The sequence below is a fragment of the Carcharhinus amblyrhynchos genome, chromosome 7 (genome assembly GCF_965287045.1).
Source record: "Carcharhinus amblyrhynchos chromosome 7, sCarAmb.v2.hapA, whole genome shotgun sequence".
NCBI classification, from domain to species: domain Eukaryota; kingdom Metazoa; phylum Chordata; class Chondrichthyes; order Carcharhiniformes; family Carcharhinidae; genus Carcharhinus; species Carcharhinus amblyrhynchos.
The window spans coordinates 34,235,639-34,253,617 of record NC_137330.1 but is presented as its reverse complement, the minus strand read 5'-3'; the positions used below and the strand labels follow the sequence as shown (position 1 = coordinate 34,253,617).

The window sequence follows — 17,979 nt, the reverse complement described above, 5'->3', positions numbered from 1 at the left end:
GTTATACTATAAGATTCCATGGTTTAAACACATGAATTTATATTATACAAGCAACAATCAAAGCAAACCTTACCAAATAAGCAGTGACTTGGTAGAATAATAGAATGTTACATTGAAAGATATAATAAAACACAATGGCATATATATTTTAGACTTAAGTTCACAACTAAGCCTCACCATTTACACTTTGACAAAGCCCTACAAGGTTTTGACTGCTTATCAGGGCCTTGAATATTTCTTCACTTCCTAGGACCAAACCAAAGAGTCATAACTCTTAGGAATCAACTTCAATGCATCTCAGTGTTCCTGCAATCCTCCAAGGTATGAGTTTAGAGTCTTTTCCTAACTTCCAGCTAAGTCAGATAAATCCCAGATCCTGATAATCGACATTTCAGAATACTAGAACAGCTCGAGAAATTGTGCATGTATTGATGGTCATCTTCCAAGATTCTACAGACTCTGGAACAGTTCCTATAGATTGGAAGGTAGCTAGCAGAACCCCACTATTTAAAAAGAGAATGAGAAAATATGGAATTATTGATCAGCAAGTCTGATGTCAATAATGGGGAAAATTCTAGAAAACATTATCAAAGACTTTATAGCAAAACACTTGGAAAACAGTGGCAGGTTGGGACAAAGTCATCATGGGTTTACAGAAGGGAAATCATGCTTTAAAAATCTGCTGAAATGCTTTGAAGATGTAACTAGTAGAATGGACAAGGAGAGGGGGGCCCAGTGAATATGGTGCATTTGGACTTTCAGAAGGTTTTCGACAAAGTCCTATGTAAAAGAATGGTGTGTAAAATTAAAGCACAAGGGATTGGCTATGTGTATTGAGATGAATAGAAAACTGGTTGGCAGACAGCACACTGTAGGAATATCTTTTTCCAAATGGCAGTCAGTGACAAGTGGGGTACTGCAGGGATCAGTGCTGAGACTCCAACTATTCACTATAGATGAGGGAACTAAATGTAATATCTCTAAATTTGGAGATAACACACAGCTATGTGGGAGGATGAGCTGTGAGACAGATGCAGAGATACTTCAGTGTAATTTGGACAAGCTGAGTGGGCATATGCAGTACAATTTAGATAAATGAGAGGTTATCCACTTTGGTAGCAAAAATTGGAAGGCAGATTATATGAATGGTCATAAATTAGAAGGGGGTACATGTGCAACTAGACTGTACACCAGTCACGGAAGGTTAGCATGCAGGTGCAACAGGCAATAAAAAAAGACAAATGGTACATTGGCCTTCGCGGCAAGACGATTAAAACTGAAGAGCAAAGATGTCTGGATACAATTATAGGGGCTTTGCTGAGGCCAGACTTGAAACACTGCATGCAGTTTTGGGCTCTTTATCAGACGAAAGATGTTCTTGCTCTAGCGGGAGTGCAGAGGTTTACCAGGCTGATTCCTGGGATTGTGGTTAGGATTGGATTCACTGGAGTTTCATCAGAATGGTGGCAGGATCTTCTAGAAACTCAAAATTCTAACTGGACTAGAGAGATTAGATGCAGCAACAATATTTCCGATGGTGGGGTGCCCAAAACTAGGGGGTCACAGTCTGGGTAGACTATTTAAGACTAAGATGAGGAGAAATTTCTTCACCTAGGGAGTGATCAGCCTATGGAATTCACTACCAGAGCAAGAGGTTGAGGCCAAAGCATTGAACGTTTTCAAGAAACAGATATAGCACTTGAGGCAGACGATTAAAGAATATGAGGGAAAAGGCAGAATCCGGCTATTGAATTGCATGATCAAATACGATCATAATGAATGGCATAGCAGACTCTTCTGCTCTTAGTGTCTATGTTTCTCAATTGAACTGCCATTTTTGAGGTGTTTGCATTTTAATTACTTTACCCTAACATTTAATCTTCTTCCCAAAACTAAAAAGCTATTCACATGAATCATGAACTAGTATGAAAGTCTTGATATTTAAAAAGGAGACAGTATTACACTGGAGACAGCACAATGATGATTCACTAGACTGGTTCCTGGGATGAGGGAGTTGTCCTACGATTGTGTGAACTGGGTCTGTATTCTCTGGAGTTCAGTAGAATGAGATACGATCACGTTGAAACACAAGACAGGGCAGACACAGAGGGTGCTTCCCCAAGCTGGAATATCTGGAACGTGGTGACACACTCAGCTTAAGGAGGTTGATCATCTTGGATCGATGAGGAATTTCTTCATTCATAGGGCTGCAATTCTTTGGAATTCTCTGCCTCAAGAGGGTTGTAAATCCTCCATCGTTGAATATATTTAGACAGATTTTGGTCTCAGGAAATCAACGGCTATGGGGAGTGAATCGGGAATTGCAGTTGAGGCACAAGCTCGTTTATAATCAAACAGAATAGCAAAGGAGGCTCGATAGGCTATTGGAATATTTCTGCCCCTCCCATTTCTTCTGCTGCGATGGAAAAGGGTGTGGAAATGCAAGCTATGGTTTTAAACTTAAACAAGGCTGACTTTGAAGAGCTGAGGCAAAAACTCAGATACTGAATGAATCACAAATAGGTATTGAAAGGAGTAGCTAGCACAATTCATGACTGGTCCATACCATTTCAGTGAAAGCTCCAGTTGTGTAAGACAACTGAGAGCAACAAAACAGCTTACAGTATCAAGGTAACTGCTGACACAAATATTAAAAAGTTGAAACCCTGTGGTGCCATCAGGTTCTGATCTTCAATTTTAGTCAGAAATCAGTGACAGCTTTCGACAGGTCAGAGTTTCCATTGGAGGGTTGGGGGTCCCCTTTTCATTCAAAATATTTCTGTGTAGGCCAGGCGGAGATGTCACTTCTAGGCCTCCCATCAATACTCCCGCTTCAAAACTCAGATGTAGTGCGTTCGCCCCTCCCTTCATAATTAAGGCTAAACTATTTAGATTATTTTTATTGCGTCAGTAAAGCTAGATGATAATTCACGTAAATTGTGATTCATCGGGTTGATGTGTCTTTGAGTGTATCTCAGTCACCATAGAACAGAAACTACATGTTGAAATAAACTGCTGCAAATTACAATTGCTGTCATAAAGCATTGCCTCACAAATCACTATCAATAACATATTTATACTGTCACTCATGCACAATACATTTGGAATCATGAGTAGTTTTAAGGAAATAAATAATTTTGCAGATCTTCCATTGGGTTCTTCGGCATCAGTAAATACACAGTTGTGCCATCGTGTGTTTTATGAAGATGTTGGCAGGAATGGTCAATTTTAATTGAGAGGAAAGGCTCGGTTTTTTTTTGGAACAGAGAAGGCAAAGAATGGTTTTTAATTGTGATGTATAAAAATATCAGGGACCTAGGAAGGAGCAAATTCTGTTAGTAGAGAAGTCAATAAACTGGGAGTATCAATTCAAAAGTAACTGATAGAAAGATTGAATCGTATTTTCACCCAAAGGATGAAGAAGTTTGGGCCTCAATGACTGAAAGACGAAAATCCTCATCTTAATTTTAAAAAAGTGGATATGCACTCCTGATATCATAAGCTAAAGGGCCACACACCAAGGAGCAGAAGGCGAGCTCAATCTGGCTAACTCCTTCAGGTGGTACAGACATAATGGGCTAAATGGCCTCCTTTGATTTATTTCTGTGAATGGTCTAGTTCAACATCAGATGGTTTCTGGCTAGGGAATGGCATTTGTGACAAGGAACAAAGATACAAATTTGGTGTGGAGCAAATAAGTTCTGGTACTCGGTTGCCTATAATATGAAGGCTGGAGAATCATGGGCAAGAATTTTTAACCCGGTGCCACCAAGCTCATAACTGGTACTTCAATCATTACACTTGAGATTTCACAGATCTGTATGACAATCTGCAGCAAGTTGGCGAATGTCAGGAAGAGGCAGTCATGCACTGTATTAGGTCTCAGCATCCAATGAAGGAAAAAGCAAAATCCCTACCCCTGCTCAAAATACACATACAGGGGTCTTGAATACAAACAGGACAGGCCAAATTGTAATGATCATCTAAAGTTTAAAAAAACCATTGAATTTTGTCCAACTTAACACAAAACAAAAATCCCTTTCCTTAGAATAGCCATGAATTATAACCAACTTGAGGTCAATGGGGCAAAAGAATATTCCAAAATAAACCACCTAGCATTCAGGTGAAGTTTTAATAAAACTTGTAAATTTAAATGCAATACTTACCACCCAAAGCAGAACAATGCAAGGTAAAGACCCAAAAGTGTGGCAACAGCATGCCTGACAAAGCTACTTGTTTTACTTGGGTGAAGATAAAGCCGAAACCATACACTTGCTAGCAAAGCAAACAACTGGCATACTACAAAATTCACCTGGAAAGATAAAAGGGAGCTGTTTTAGTGCCAAACATCAGAATCACAAATTATAATTAAAACAAATAACCATTTCAAAATTAAATTTAAAAGTAAAAATCTGATTAGTCAATATAATCAGCTAAAAATGTAAATCAAACCTGGACACCCAAGCAAAACCCAGGTTATAATCAAAGAACATTTCTTTCACTCAACTTTCCCCATGTAACATGAGTCAGCACAATGTTGGCTGATTACCTTTCGTAACCGTCTTTGTTTGGATTTGGCAAGTGGTTTCCCAGCCAGGTGTTCTGCCTGCTGCTAACCCTCTCTATTAGTTTGGGCTGTGGACTGGCAGCAACATACAACCTGGCCACTTGCAGACAAGCCAGCGTAAGTTAGTGTTCATTTTTGCAAATATTTCCAATATTTGTTGGCTTACTATTTCTATTCCATGTAGTAATGAAAAATACTTGCTGCAATAATAGCTGTCTTGCTTTGATATGCAGTCTTTCAATCATAAAGGATCCTGGCGGTGAAACAGGTCCCCAGATAGAAAAATTGGAAAACCATTGTTTAAGCAAGAAAAAAAAAGACATCAAGTGATATAGGAAGTTTAACAATAAAGCTGGTCAAGGTTGCCTGGCTGAATCATAGCAGGAACTTCTGCAATGCAGGAAATTTGATGCAATTACCAAACAATAGTTATTTCTTTCTACATCAAATCATTGGTGTTAATAAGAGTCCATATTTCTATACACTTAAATTAGTTGATTTTGATTTATTGGAGTTAAAGTTCTTATGCAACGAGACCAGAAGCCTGCTAACAATATTCATAATTTGGCACAGGGGGAACAATATCGCTCACTCAGCACTAGATATTGGTTGGAGCTTATGCTGCCGAGATAGAAACTTTTTACTCTAGATAATCCTCCACCCAAATTGAGTACTTCCTGCCAATCTATTTTCACAGGAATCGGCCTCAAATGCTCAACTCTGATGTTTTGTATCCAAAATGAAAAGAAAACAATTCTTAACTTCAATGTTTAACTTACTTATGCAATACAAAACAAATACAGAAGCCAAGAGGAAAATGTACTATATTCTATTTAAAATAAATAATCCATAAATGCCTTGCTCAAATAAATACATCTTGCCCAGTTCTTCGATGGTCTTGTGGGTGAAAGTAGACAAGTGTGGTATTAAGTTCTCCTGACCAAAGGTTTCAGGTTTGAAGCCTAAAATTTGCTTCTATCTGTAGACTGGAAATCAAGTTAGTTGGGGCAGATGATTAAAGAACTGATTAAAGAAATTCAGCTGACTAATTTTGCAAGTTTGACTCCTGCCAAAGCGTGCAAGTGCCAAATTCAGGATTGGGCATTGCTCCACCGCAACCCACAGACAACTAGCCTGTCAAAATTTACTGCTCTAGACCCAAGAATGGCAGCTTGAATTAGGTTCTAGAAAACTACACACACCCAAAGAACATACGTGTCCAGAGGAAAAACAAAAGGACATTTTCAACCTGTTGTTATCCTCAAATCCATACCATCTCTCTCTGCTCCATTTCTTTAAGCTTCCCATAAGGTTTCCACTCATGCCGTACCATAAGAGACCGAACCAGGTCACAGACATCATTCACAGTGACTACTCGGCATTATGAGGTCAACCACAGCATTCACCACCAATATTTATCTTCTGTTATGCAACTTGGCTGAACTACCCATCATCAAATAATCTGCAGTGATTGCTTCTCTTGCTTCCCCCACCCCCTTGTGCCTTTTCTATCCCCCTCATAGGAGATGTAATTTCTTATTATATCACCCACAAAATGCAGGGTCAGCTCCCAATATACTACAACAACTTTCAACAAACTCTTCATCACATTCAATGGTGCCAGTGCCTGCACTGTGCTTATTCAACATCCAACTGTCTTGGATATGCTACAATCATCTGCAAACTAAGCATTACTAAGGCCAATTCTCGTTGTTAATTCCATCACTCTCTTTAGCCATTCCCTTCTGAGTTGATGGCAGTCCTACTGGTTTTGCAATTTTATTTTGCAACTGTGGGTCCTAGTCAAAAATTAACTCTGAAAGTCCACACCTTATCATTTCTGAATCTTGGTGACTTCTAATTTCACTACCATGTTTCTGAACTTCTTCCAGCTCTAATTCCACGAAAATACCTTCGGTTGCAAACTTCACTCTATTCTTAAATAGGTTCTGGACTTACTTGACCTACACAACCATATCCAAACCTAGACATCAATACTTCAAGCTATCTACATCAATTTAATCTCAAAGGACCTTTGACTAACTCAGTACTCTCCTCTATAGTCTTTTTAAGAGCAACATATCTGCCTTAACCTGGCTATATAACCATGTACTTCACATTGCAGTATTAATTCACACAGCTGGGTTTTGGTTGCCACTCTGGGTTCTAGCCTATCACCTTTATTTTATCTTTTTCCCCTCCTTTTCTCTCAAAAGGCCCTCCCTTCATTAGTCTTTTCAATTCATTTTGCATACTGTGCCACCACCCCCCACCCCCAAATTCCAAACACAATGATTCCTATTGCCCTGCAGTCCTAGTCTGGACTCCTTCTTGGCTAAGGTCAAGCTTTCCTCTTGCCATTCACCAATAGGCCCAATATATTACCTCTCTACGAGCAGCAACCCACATTGCCCAAACCTATATTCTCACTTAACTTCTCGTACCAGCCAAAGCCAGCCTTTCCACTTCTGTCTTATTCATCCAGACCCCATGGATTCTATCAGAAGAACCATGTCCCAATCTGCCCTCCCACCAAAATGTCTATTCACTTGTGAAAAAGACAGTTTCCAACCATGATTTTTTTGGATGATTACAACAACATTATGATCAAGCGGAAACATGGTTGATGGGTTGAAACATCCTTGGCACTCGCCTGCTTCTCAAGTACATAATGCTTCTGCCAGCACAAAGTCAAGTTTCACACGTTTGCTATTGGCACCGAGCTCTACCTCACCATGTCTCAACCATCGTGCCACAACCATTACCCTACCTCCCACTTGTCACACTCCTGTCTGACATCTATTAATAAAGGAGCCAAAATTCCCATCAACTACGCATTTGGAAAATCAAGGCCAATGGGAAAAAAATTGCTGAAGAAAGGAATTTAATACTATTTGCAGTTAGGTAGACTTTTCCTTGCACCTCAATGAAAATCAGTTTTGTAAAAAGCTACTCAAAGAATGCGCTGAAAAAGATCCAACATGAGAATTAGAGCACATGGTGCATCAAGGGTTCAAAAGAACTAATAGGGCATCTCTTTAACCAGTGAGATTTTAGAATTGGAAATGAGGAAACTGTGAAAGCAAATAGATTAAATGTTATATCAAGCACAGAAAAAGTTGTATTAAAAGAAACCATGTACAAAGAAAATTTTAAACTGCATCCCTTTGGGTAGGTTTTCAATTGCTATTAAGTACCTACTGCTTTGCACTTCCTCTGTGCCACTGAAGTATCTTTGTTGCTTTTCTGTGTTAATGACATTAGATAAATGCAAGTTATTATTTAAGCAAACACAAATGCAACTGTTGTAAACTAATTAAGAAAGATGTGAAAAAGACATAATAAAATGTAAATATTCAAAATGGAAAACAAAATCCAGAAATCAAAGTTAAAGGGATCTAAAAGTAGAAATGTTTTCAGATGACGATAGCCCAAAATACAAAAGGAGGTTGGGAAAACAATTCCAGACTCTGTTAAAGATGTAGATTGAAATATAGTTAAGAAACCAATTTTACATGATCTCATTTTTTTTTAAGATTAAACAATTGAAAGATTTGAAAAAAAGGGCTGAAGATGTCTATTCAGATTGTGTATGGCACTCAAGTTCGTTGGTACATATTTGAATTTAGATGAACTCTAATTAGAAACTCCATTCTATTCTCAGGCCTTAAATCTGCGCAATATGGGAGCAAATGGGTCTAGCATTTTTATGCCCTCTACACAAAAGGGTGTGGATTCATACATCTTAGAAATAGTCTAGAATTAGCATGGTTAGGCCAACAAGGGGGTAAAAAAAAAAAATCAGAAGCAGAAATGTGAACTCAGCTGGTTGTTCTGAAATATTTTAAGATGTACCATGCTATTGGTCATGAGTATGTGCAACCAAATTTGTAACAACAGTTTTGGCACTGTACCTGAACTTGCTATTAATATGGACATACTTTATGCAAACATATTGTAACACCACCCTGTTACAAATTTGATATCTTTACACAATGTCTTCAGTTTCATCACTGCTCTTCAACTTGGCATATAAATCAAAAAAGTCAAGTCATCGCATGTTCTGGGAATTATCAAGCTTCTCACTGTGTCTGAACTTCTTTTACCTCTCACAACATTCTCTTTACATTTTCAGAAGACAGGCTGAAATGCTCAGATTGAACTCATGCCTGATATACCAGTGATTTTATTTTACAAATAGAATACATTTTTCTAGTGAGGTATAGTTATTATCCACCATTCCTCATTTAAATTAATGCAACTCTACTCCCACTATGAACTAATCTTCTTCGCTGTCTGAGCTAACATTACATTCTGCACTCTCTCATTTCCTTCTTTATGAACCGTATGTTTTGGCTGTATAACATGCAAGAAACAATACTTTTCACTGTATGCTATGACAATAATAAATCAAATCAAAGCTATTTCACTATTGGCCTCTGGAATTGAGACGTTTATCTTTTCTATTGACTTCCACAGATAGTATTCTCCACTGTGCTGCCTTTATTCTAGTACCTGACATGACTGTGGGTTGGCTCCTGTTCTCAAACACCGGCCACAAGTAGTATGTTGATAGCAACATCAGGGGATTAAAGTCAGAAATGAGTCAATCACAAATCACCGTACTTGGGTTCGACTAGCTCCATTAGCTACTGCTGTTTCTCACAATCCTGTGCTGTCTTCACCACTATTTCATCCAATAGTTGTTCCCCAATTACCACCTATGCCCATCCTCCCAGTTCTTCACTGCTGTTGATATCCAGGCTGCTTCTTACTCCCCTGATATTAGTATGCACCATTACATTCAGTTTATCAGAGGTTGCAACAAAACATTAAGCCTCTGGATCAACCTCTGTTGATTTTAATTCTTCAATCTGCCTCAGACCTGTGTCAGGAGAATCAGGCTCAGCAGCAACCCTGTTGAAATTTTACACCTTGAACGTCTCCAAGTTGATTTCATCCACGATAGTTTAAAATAATTTGAGCTAATGTTTAAAGCTATCTGCTCTGTCCTCTTTAGAAGCAAGGCACATCTCTAATTTCTGCCAACACTACAGAACATGAATTCCCTCTGTGCCAAAATCACATGCAAAATATTTCCTTAAAGTTACTTACAATTCCCAAATGCCTAACCTTTGGGACTTCAGTAAGCACAATATTTTAACAGTCAATTTATTCAACACTCCTTCACCTCCATTTAATTTACATATCTGCAGAAAAATTTTTACTTGCCAAGTCTGGCCATTCTTCCCATCCAATCTCCATTCATCCTCCAACAAGTGTTGGAAATTAAGTTTACTTGGCACAATTTGTTAGCTAACCATTCACCAGATCTAGACAGATCACATACATCATCAAACCTTACCTCTGCCAAAATAATCACTCCAAGGTTAGCCTGAAGAGGAAGACACTCAGCTTCTGCTATCAGTGTAAAATTGTCTTCTCATCCAATCCCATCCCACAGGCATAAACTATGGATTTATTTGCCTTTAACCTCTGCAGATATCCCCACCCCACACTTTGATTAGTCTTACTTAATTATGTGACTTGCCAGTCATGGGTTCAAACAATTCGGGAAATAATCTGCTGACAATTGGGTGCACTCAGGTGGTATAAAATATACCATGGAACTATTAAGAGAAGGCATTTACTATAGTGCCCTGGCTAACATTTATCCTTCAAAGACATCAGTCACCTTCAGGAAGACTGGAGAGGCAGACCTGTGGGAGTCGAGTCATGGACCCTGCCAGCATCTGAGATGCCCACGTGTACAGGAAATGCTCCCAACTGCTGAAACGTGAGCTCTGGGTTTCTGAGCGGTAACTTTGGTACATCCGCAAGGCTGAAGTTTGCAGGTAGCACATTTAGACAGGTGGTCACAGGAACTGAAGAAAAACAAGTAGATACTGCTGGTTCCCCTGGGGCCCAGCTTTCAAATTGGTTTTCTATTTTGGAAGCTGATCAGGTTGCTGGTTCCTCAAGGGAGTGTAGTCAGAGCCAAGCTTCTGGCACCACAAGCAGCCCGACTGTACAGAAGGAAGGAGGGGCAATAACGATAGGGGATTTATTAGTTAGGGGAACAGGCAAGTCCTTCTGCAGCCACAGGCATGACTCCAGGATGATGTGTTGCCGAGATCAGGAACATCACTGATTTAGCGTCCTGCAACCAGAGGTACCAACAATATAGGTAGAGTGAAGACGGAGGTCTTGCATCAAAAATTCAGGAAGGTAGGCAGCAGATTAAAAGGCAGGACCTCAAAGGTTGCCACATGCTGGCAAATACAGAAATAGCAGAATAGGGTAGATGAAAGCATTCCTCAAGAGTTAGTGCAAGGAGGATTTTAGATTTCTGGACAACTGGGACCATTTCTGGGGAAGGTGGGATATGTAGAAGCAAAAAAGTCTGCAGCCAAACCAGAATGGACCATACTAACAGCATACTATTAATAAAGGAACAAAGAGAGAGGGAGCTCAGTCATTTTAAGGTTCAAGGGAGTATGGTGAGGCTGGATGACTTTTACTTCAATGCTAGGAGCATTATAGACAAGACTTACAAGTTTAAACATGTGGATTGTCATGTGGAATGTGAAATTGTTGCCATCATAAAGACATGGACTAGCAACTCAACATTCTGGGGTAAAAGATCTTCAGGCACAACAGGGCAGGGTGTAAAGAGGAAGTTTTAGTTACATTATTAAGGAGTCAGTTACTGCAATAAGGAGGGATGATATTTTGGAAGGGTCTTCAAATTAGGTTTTCTGGATAGAGTTTAGGAATAACAAGAGGCAGTCACATTCTAAGACTCATCATGGACCTCCAAACGAACACTCAGCAGGCAAGAGAGGAATCGATATGTAGGCAATTTACTGAATACACGGGTAATTATATTAGGGGATTTCAACTTCCAATGTTAATTGGGATACTCAGTGTAAAGGGTGGGTTTCAAGAGAGCTTTTTTAATGTCAATATGTTGAAGGCTCAATGAGGAACAATGCAGTGCTGGATCTAATTCTGGGGAATGAAGGCACTTTGTAATTTGTAACAAAACAAGGGAGTGCTCAATGAATGGCAAGATGCTAGGGAGTTCAGAGAAATCTTGGGGTGACTTTCCACTGATCCCTAACAGCAGCAGTACAGGTTAACCAGGTAGTTACAAGGGCACACAGAATATTTGTCTTTATCAGTCATGGCATAGATTGGAAGAGCAGGGAGGTTACATTGCAGACATACAAAACAAAAACTTAGGTCAAAGCTGGAGTACCGTGTGAAGTTCTGGCTGCCTCACTATAGGAAGAATGTGATTACATAGGGGAGATTCACCAGTATGCTGCCTGGGATAGAGCACCTGAGCTATGAAGAGAGGCTGTCTTGGCTTGGGTTTTTCTTCTTTTGAGCAAAGGCGGCTGAGGGGGACTTGATTGAGATGTATAAGATGATGTGGAGTTTTAGTCAGGGTGGATAGGACACAGCTGTTCCCTTTAGTTGAAGGGTCATTAATAAGGGGCAATAATTTTAAGGTTTGGGTCAGAAGGTTGAGAGAGAATCTGCATGTAAATGAGTACTTGAAATGACAAACATTCAAGGATAATCAGCCAAATGTTGGAAAGTGGCATTAGTGTAGTTTTGCTGGTCGACTTAAAGGCCTCTTCTGTACCGTGTGACTGACATTATTTTACAGCTTCCTCCGATGTTGTTCATAAACTGTTATTTGCTGACAAGCTGCTACTATTGACTGCATTATAACAGTGGTTATTGCAGAAATACGTCAGTTCAATGCAAAGCATCATGAATGCAAAAGAATTTTTGATAAATAAAAATTTGCATCAGTTTTTAAAGTCAAATCTCCTGCATTTGCTGCGCTTCTCTTCAAATTGAGACACACCTGTTACTCACCCGTTTATAATAAACTACTGGCCACAATGACAATTAACATTGCAAACTATTCCCCCTACTCAAATCCTGACCTCATTTTCAGAATCTTTATCTTGAAAGATAAATGAAACAATGTAAGCTACCATGATATTGCCAACCTTTTTCCTTTTATGAAATTTGTGCAGTTAGAGCATATCTATTTTTCCCCAATCAGCACCAACTTGCTTTAACCAACCTCAATATTTTCTGTAACTATGATGTCTAATCTATGCTCAATCTCCCGTGAGTCTCAGAAAATGATTAAGCATACCATCCTCCTACACTGCCTATCCTCTTGCACATACATGAAAGCATCATTGTGGCTGCAACTAGCCATTCTAGCTCAAACTACACTTCCCAACTCATTCACGGCAGTCTCCAAAGGATCCATCCACCCACCATATTCTGAAACTAATCTACACATTTTCCCCCGAAGACAATGGATCAGTTGACTTACTTTACATCATGTTACCAGCAGCATAAGCAGACTGCTTGTCTGCCATCCAGGCTCGAAGCAGCCTCTATTTTCTTCCATTAAACATTGGAAAAACAGAAGCTAACATTCTGGCCTTTTCCACAAACTCTGCAACCTTGCATCAATTCTAGAATCATAGAGATTTACAGCATGGAAACAGGCCCTTTGGCCCAACTCGTCCATGCCGACCTTTTGTTTTGAAACGCCTAAACTGATCCCAATTGCCCACATTTGGCCCATATCCCTCGATACCCATCGTACCCATGTAACTATCCAAATGCTTTTTAAAAAATAAAATTGTACCCACCTCTACCACCACCTCTGGCAGCTTGTTCCAGACATTCACCATCCTGTGTGAAAAAAAATTGCCCCTCGGGATACTTTTGTATCTCTCCCCTTAAACCTATGCCCTCTAGTTTTAGACTCTCCTACCTTTGGGAAAGATATTGATTTTCTACCTTGTCTATGTCCCTCATTATTTTATTGACCTCTAAGATCATCCCTCAACCTCCTACGCTCCAGAGAAAAATGTCCCAGTCCATCCAGTCTCTCCTTATAACTCAATCCATCAAGTCCCAGAAGCATTCTAGTAAATCTCTTCTACTTTAATAATATCCTTTCTATAATAGGATGACCAAAATTGCACACAGTATTCCATGCGTGGCCTCACTAATGTCTTGTACAGTTTCAACAAGACGTCCCAACTCCTGTATTCAATGTTCTGACCGATGAAACCAAACATGCCGAATGCCTGCTTCACCACTCTGTCCACCTGCGAGTCCACTTTCAAGGAGTTACGAACACACACCCCCTGATCTCTGTTCTGTAACTCTCCCCAACGCCCTACCATTAACTGAATAAGTCCTGCCCTGGTTCAATCTACCAAAATGCATTACCTCACATTTGTCTAAATTAAACTCCACCTGCCATTCGTCAGCCCACTAGCTCAAATGATCAAGATCTGCTGCAACTGGAGATAACCTTCCTCACTGTCCACTATGCCACCAATCTTTGTCATCTGCAAACTTACTAACCATGGCCCCTATATTCTCATCCAAAATCATTAATATAAAATGATAAATAACAGTAGACCCAGCACTGATCCCTGACGGACACCGCTGGTCACAGGCCTCCAGTTTGAAAAACAACTCTCTACAACCACCCTCTAGCTTCTGTCAAGAAGCCAGTTTTGTATTTGGATACCTCACCCTGGATCCCTTGAGATTCCAGTCCCGTTGTCTGAACTACATAATCCACAATGACGATTGACATCACTCTTACGTGGCCTAAGACTATGCTTTTGCAATGGACAGGGCTTTGGAATTGGAAGCTCACTTTAAAGTCAAATATGAAATCAAGGCTATTCCGCACAGAGGAATGTCAAGGAGGGGTGGAACTGATCGTAAGCATATGGAATGTGAAAAGCTCTCATACTTACAGCTCTCATTATCAACGTTTAGCTGGAGGAAATGACAACTCAAACAAGGGTAGATTTCAGGCAAGCAGATAGAGAAGGCCTCGGGCGGTGTGGAAAGACAAGGTGTCAAGAGTTAGGTATCTTCACACCTTGGGGCTATACAAAACAAAAAAATGTACTAATCTCAGATTTAAAATGTCCCATTGACTGAGCCTCTATAGTTGCCATTTTTCAAGAAGAGTTCCAAAACTTGTTTTATAGCTGGTTAGTCACCTTCTTTCCCACTACCCGATTCCATGGCAAGATCCGAGACTGAAACAAGGGGTAGCAATCATGCCTTCCCCAAATTAAATAAAATTTTCAGATTGTGGAAATGGTAGATATGATATTCCGTAAATCAGGGAGGTTGGGAGACAACCTTTGTCCCATCACAACCACCACACTCCCTCGGCCTCTCTATTCCTAAATCTCGTTATTCAGCTGCCCTGATCTGAATGTTGTGTGCAACACCTCTAGAAATGGAGAAACACATATTTTAAACCAGTTCAATGATTCAGTAAATTAAGTGCCAAAATGGACAGAGAATGGTAGCAATGGAAACTTAATTTAACTTGCTCCCAGTTGTAGTTACCAAAGAAATTGTACCTTAATTTAAAAATATACCACGCATAAATATTGAGCTGTACCAAGTTCATTGACTATTGTCAAGTTTGACATAGGCACTGGAAACAGCATTGCTTCCATTAAGTATACCGTGAACATGTATCATGGAATGCTGAAACACAGCTCTGTTCCCCAGTATTAACTATCACCTTCAGTAAAACATTCCACTATTTTACAAAATTGAACTTTGGGGTTTTTAAACATAGAAAGTAACTGGCTGATTCCATTAGTGCAGTCAAGAGTACAAATTGTAGCCTCAAATTGATAATTACATTTATTTTACTTGGTTATGGGGTGAACATCATCTGTTATTGGCTAAGCCAAGACACAAACGACCAAGGAGGACCATGCTGTCACAGAAGAGTAACTGTAGGCTGGTACCCCCAAACAACCAAGATAAGGTTTTAATAGTATAAGTTATCATTCTCCTTTCTTAGATGAAATGTGTATGTACCATTACAAATAAGGAAACAATAGACAATTGAAGGCTTTAAGTAAAACCTCAGTAACATCCCATATCTTTGGCATTTGTTGAAGATTACAAAAAAAGAGACTGACTTTCCCATAGCCCCAACTGCACATATGCACAAGGCAATGCATATTATTAACACACTACAACCTCTCTAGTCCTGAAGGCTTAGGACAAAGACATTTGAGATTTGGGAATGTTTTGGATTATAGAATAAGTGTTCTAAAATGTTTAACTACAAATGTGTGGATCAGATATAAATATGCACCCGAGTCATAAAAAAGTGACAAAAGACATTATAAAAATTGTTCCATTTATCCAAATACTATATCTTCCATGTATCCAAATTAATCTCCTGTATGAAAGTACTGCCAATGACAGAGGGAACAAATGATTCCAGGTGATCAATAAGTAGCATTATGAATAGGCCTAGTCTGGGGCAACCAATGTCATAGTTCTTTCATTTTTAATTCTTACACATTTAGCTGAGTTTTCTTACTTTGTTACAGAATTGTTACAAATGCAGGAGGCTGCAATTTGGCCCATCATATCTATACCAGCTCTCAAAATGAGTATCATGACTTGCATCATCATGCCATTCCACTGTACCTCATGTAATCATTTATTGCCTGCTTGAATATCCATTTCTATCTAATGCCCTTTTGAATGCCTCAATTAAAACCTGCTCCCACCACATTACCAAGCAGTGCATTCCAGATGTGAATTACTCATCCTATTAGCCTCTTTTGAAAATCACTTTAAACCAATGCCCTCTTGTTCTTGATCCATTCACACCCCTTATGATTTTGAATATCAAATCACCTTCAACCACCTTCTCAGCAAGGAGAGCAGTCCCACCTTCCCTAATCTATCCTCATAAGTGAAGTATCTCATCACAAGAGCAGTTCTTGTAAACCTCATCCACAGTCTCTCCAATGTGCTCACATCCTTCCTAGTTTGGCATCCTGCTGAAGTCTAGAGTCTTGTACAAGTTCAGCATAACCTCCTTACTCTTATACTCTGTGGTCCTATTAAAGTCCTCAATATTATACACTTTATGAACTCATCGGTCCTGCCACCTTTAACAATTTGTGCACAAACACACGCAGGTCTCTTTGCTCCCTTAAGAATTTGCCACTTATTTTACATGGTCTCTCCACATTCTTCCTACCAAAATGTATCACGTTACACTTCTCCACATTGAACTTCATCTGTCACCTGCTTATTCGCCAACTTGTCTATGTCCTTTTGAAGTGTTACATGGTCCCTGTCACAGTTCACAATACCTCCAGGTTTTGTTATCTGTGCACACCAAGATCCAGATCATGAATATTTATCAGGAAAAGGGTGCCAATTCAGACCATTGGGGATCACTACAAACCTTCCCTCAGCCAAAACAAAATCCAAGAACCGTTACACTCTGCTTCTATTATTCAGCTGATTTTTTTTTTATATTCACATTGCTATTGCCTCTTTTATTCCATGAGCTATAAAAAAACCCTTTCTTCAAGTCTGTGCATGGCACTGTATTGAATGTCATCTGAAAGTCCAGGTATACTACACCAACAGCATTACCCTCATTAATCCTGTTACCCCCTCAAAAACCCAGCAAGTTAGTTTCACATTATTTTCCTTTTAAAAATCTATGCTGGCTCTTCCTAATCAATCCACATTGTTTCACGTGACTACTAATTCTATCCTGAATAATTGTTTTTAGAAGCTTGCCCACTATGGGTCCATAATTGATGGGCTATCCTTGTCAGCCATCTGGTCTCTCTCTTTCCCCAGTCTTCCCACTGACAACCAAAAGCTGTTTTTCTGTCTTCAGTAAAAGGAGAACCATTAGAATAGCTATAAAAGGCCATCACATTCACTATTTCATTTGTCACAGAGTCACAAGTGGCAGGTCACAGTTGCATGGGCTTGCTCAAAAAAAAATTTCACAACTGGGGTTGCTGGATTTCTGATTTCCAAATTGATGTTGTTAATACTGATGTTTGAGTTGAAGATAGACAAAACACCAACTGCATTCATTGTCCTGAAAACGAATGGAGGTTTTTTCATCTTTTAATAAAACTTAAGTATTATAGTTGAGAACAGACTTTCATTGATATTTTCAACAGCAATAGAAAAAAGGAAACTGACAATGCCCTCCATTCAGGCTCAGTTATGAGATCATTCCTTTAGTTGAATTGTTGCTTGTTACATAGCAGATTTTTAAAGTTCATGGATTTTTGTTGTCAAAGATTGAGACCATTCATTCAGCCGTTCCCTGTTACTTTGCTCCTTCACCAAGCTCACCAGGTCAAATTCCTTCAAGGTTCTTCCCTTCCGTTTTCTTGAATTTTGCTCTCATCTTCGCCCCAAAAATCGATCTCCTGTTCCCTACTAAATTGCTTAGCATCCAACTTTCTTTCCTCAAATCACGTTAGCCGATTAAAAGTGCTTCCATTCAAATCTGCCATCACCACCACAAA

The 17,979-nt window shown here is 39.4% G+C and overlaps 1 protein-coding gene across 2 annotated transcripts in view; it reads right to left on the bottom strand.

Annotated features, from left to right (window-relative positions):
• The window catches only part of mboat2b (membrane bound O-acyltransferase domain containing 2b), a 115,627-nt gene that overhangs the window by 79,913 nt on the left and 17,735 nt on the right, over positions 1-17,979 (bottom strand). The window contains exon 2 of one of the 2 annotated variants that reach the window (XM_080192118.1): positions 4,167-4,312. The exons of the other annotated variant lie outside the window; for it this stretch is intronic. Within the exon in view, the coding sequence (XP_080048244.1) occupies positions 4,167-4,312 (146 nt within the window). The remainder of the gene's footprint in view (positions 1-4,166; positions 4,313-17,979) is intronic. 2 annotated transcript variants of the gene reach the window in all.